A 2,521-nucleotide genomic window follows, 5' to 3' on the forward strand; every position below is an offset into this window, starting at 1 on the left:
CGGCACTCACTCTAGCCCGGGCAAAAGAGTGAGACTCTGTCTCAAAAAAAAAAAGAAATCAAATGCAATGATCCGATAGAACAATTTGGAGAAAAAGTGACATCTTTACATTACTCAGTCTTTTTCATGTTTTACTTTCTTCAAAATGTTTCCCACTGTGTTATCGGCAATGTATGTGGGAATATAAGAGATGTCAAGATATGCCCATTTGTCAAGTTGAGAATAACTTTTCAATTGTATTTCTAAAAAATAGCTACTTGAAAATTGAGTTAGTGCTATATATTTACGCATCTCTGAAAGTTCAGCTACAAAAAGTACCTACTTCTAAAATAAAGGAGATTGAAAATTAAAAATAGCATTTCAACCTTATATGCTATAAGTAAAAATAGCTTTTTATTTCTACATGGCCTATGACTTTTCCCTTTTATGTCAGTGGTCCTTGATCAGAAACAATAGTCCTCTAAGCCTGATAAACATTATTTTGTTATTGTTTTCTATTCTTACCCCACCCTTATTTACTGAGTCAGTTACTTTTTGCCTTTATTTCTATAATGTTAATATTCTGTGGTAGATATCTTTTAGTTTTTAATGGTAGAAACCTTTAGTTTTTCCATTTAGGTTTTCTATTAACATTTATTTATTCCTTGCTGGCAACTCTGCCATAGATAAAAACAAACTTCTATTGCCAGGAAACATTCATTAGACTTTAGGCTCTTAGTAAGGTTCTGTATAACTGTTTTATACAAGTGTTATGTAAATCAAGTGGCTCATTTTAAATATGTTATTTTTTAAGCAATTTTTGTTTATTGTTTTTAGAAGAAAACAGTTGACAACCAAAAAACAAGAAATGGTCATTTGTCAATCTCTCTCATTCTACTACTCTTTATTTTCAGAGTGGCAGACAACACACTACCTTTTCTGCAGAATCAAGTCGGAGCCTTTTGATCTGTCTACTTTGGGTTCTCAAAAATGCAGATGAAACAGTTCTACAAAAGTGGTTTACAGATCTCTCAGTCCTGCAGCTAAACCGGCTATTAGATCTGCTTTATCTCTGTGTATCTTGCTTCGAGTACAAAGTAAGTGGTCATTATAACATTGCAAAGAACAAGAAAGGAAACGTGGAAAAGGAAAAAGGAAATTTCCTCAATACCTCTTCTTTCCTGATGTTTAAATTTTAGGGAAAAAAAGTGTTTGAAAGAATGAATAGTTTGACCTTTAAGAAATCAAAAGACATGAGAGCAAAGCTTGAAGAAGCTATTCTTGGGAGCATAGGTGCTAGGCAAGAAATGGTGCGCCGAAGCCGAGGACAGCTCGGTACGTACGCAATAACTTCTCCTTCTGGTGAGGATTTTTTCAATTTCCTTGAATCATATATTGTAATGATCATTGTTGCTAGTCTTCAATGACAATCTTATACTTTTTAAGAAGTATTTTAACTATAATTGTGAATTAACTTAAATAATCATTTCTCTGCAGGAATGCAAATTAGAATTCTGATTTAAGAGGGGTGACTGTACTTCCCAGTTTGTGTTAGTTAGTCTCAGTTTATGCCTGGTACCCTGGTGTGATTATTAATAGCATCTGTTCCCCCTTTTTAAATAGACTTAAGGGCTGGGCGTGGTGGCTCATGCCTGTAGTCCCAGCTACTTGGGAGGTAGAGGCAGGAGGATCACTTGAGCCCAGGAGTGCGAGGTTACAGTGAGCTAGGCTGATGCCATGGCACTCCAGCCTGGGTGAAAGTACAAGACCCTGTCCCTTAAAAAGTGTTTTTAATAAAAATAAATAAATTAATTGATTAAATAGACTTAATTTTTTTTAGAGAAGTTTTAGGTTGACAGCAATATTGAGCAAAGGCACAGAGATTTCCCAGATACCCCTTGTCCCCACACATGCATAGTCTCCCGTTATCAACATCCCCCACCAGAACTGCACATCTGTTATAATTGGTGAACCTGCATTAACACAAGAATCCATAGTTCACATTAGGGTTCATTCTATATAGCATCCCTTTTTATGTCTAGTTTATATAATGAATAAATATACCCAGTATATAAAGCAAAAATATTGCCCATCAAATGCAAATAGTCAGGGAAAGAAAACAGTTTGGTAGCATTCGAGGCCTGTTTTCTAATCCCAGGTCTGCTACCCATTAGCCGTATAACTCTGGCCTAGTCACTTAATCTCCCCACCTTCTGTTTCCTCATCTACTTGTGATTGTTTTGAGAATTTGGAAGGTAGTGTAACTAACTTATCATACCATCTTTATAATGACCATGTATGCATGAACATTTTGTGAATGCTAAAGTGACATACAAATAATATTGTTGCTAAGAGTTCCCTAAAGCCAGGAACATGGCTTAGTCATCTGTGTACGTGACACATGCTAACAGCGCAATATATATTTGTTGACTTAAAATGTGACTGTATATGTAAATGAATTTTTAAATTATTTTTTCTGACAGGCCATAGTGATCATCTATTTAAGGATCTGTGTGTGTGTGTGTGTGTGTGTGTGTGTGTG

At 35.4% G+C, this 2,521-nt stretch overlaps 1 protein-coding gene across 1 annotated transcript in view; it reads left to right on the top strand.

Moving 5' to 3' along the window:
- The window catches only part of DOCK7 (dedicator of cytokinesis 7), a 229,483-nt gene that overhangs the window by 165,730 nt on the left and 61,232 nt on the right, over positions 1–2,521 (top strand). The window contains exons 27-28 of the mRNA XM_012639329.1: positions 894–1,076; positions 1,179–1,376. Of these exons, the coding sequence (XP_012494783.1) occupies positions 894–1,076; positions 1,179–1,376 (381 nt within the window). The remainder of the gene's footprint in view (positions 1–893; positions 1,077–1,178; positions 1,377–2,521) is intronic.

This window comes from Propithecus coquereli, unplaced genomic scaffold, assembly GCF_000956105.1.
Source record: "Propithecus coquereli isolate 6110/MARCELLA unplaced genomic scaffold, Pcoq_1.0 Scaffold14, whole genome shotgun sequence".
Lineage (NCBI taxonomy): Eukaryota > Metazoa > Chordata > Mammalia > Primates > Indriidae > Propithecus > Propithecus coquereli.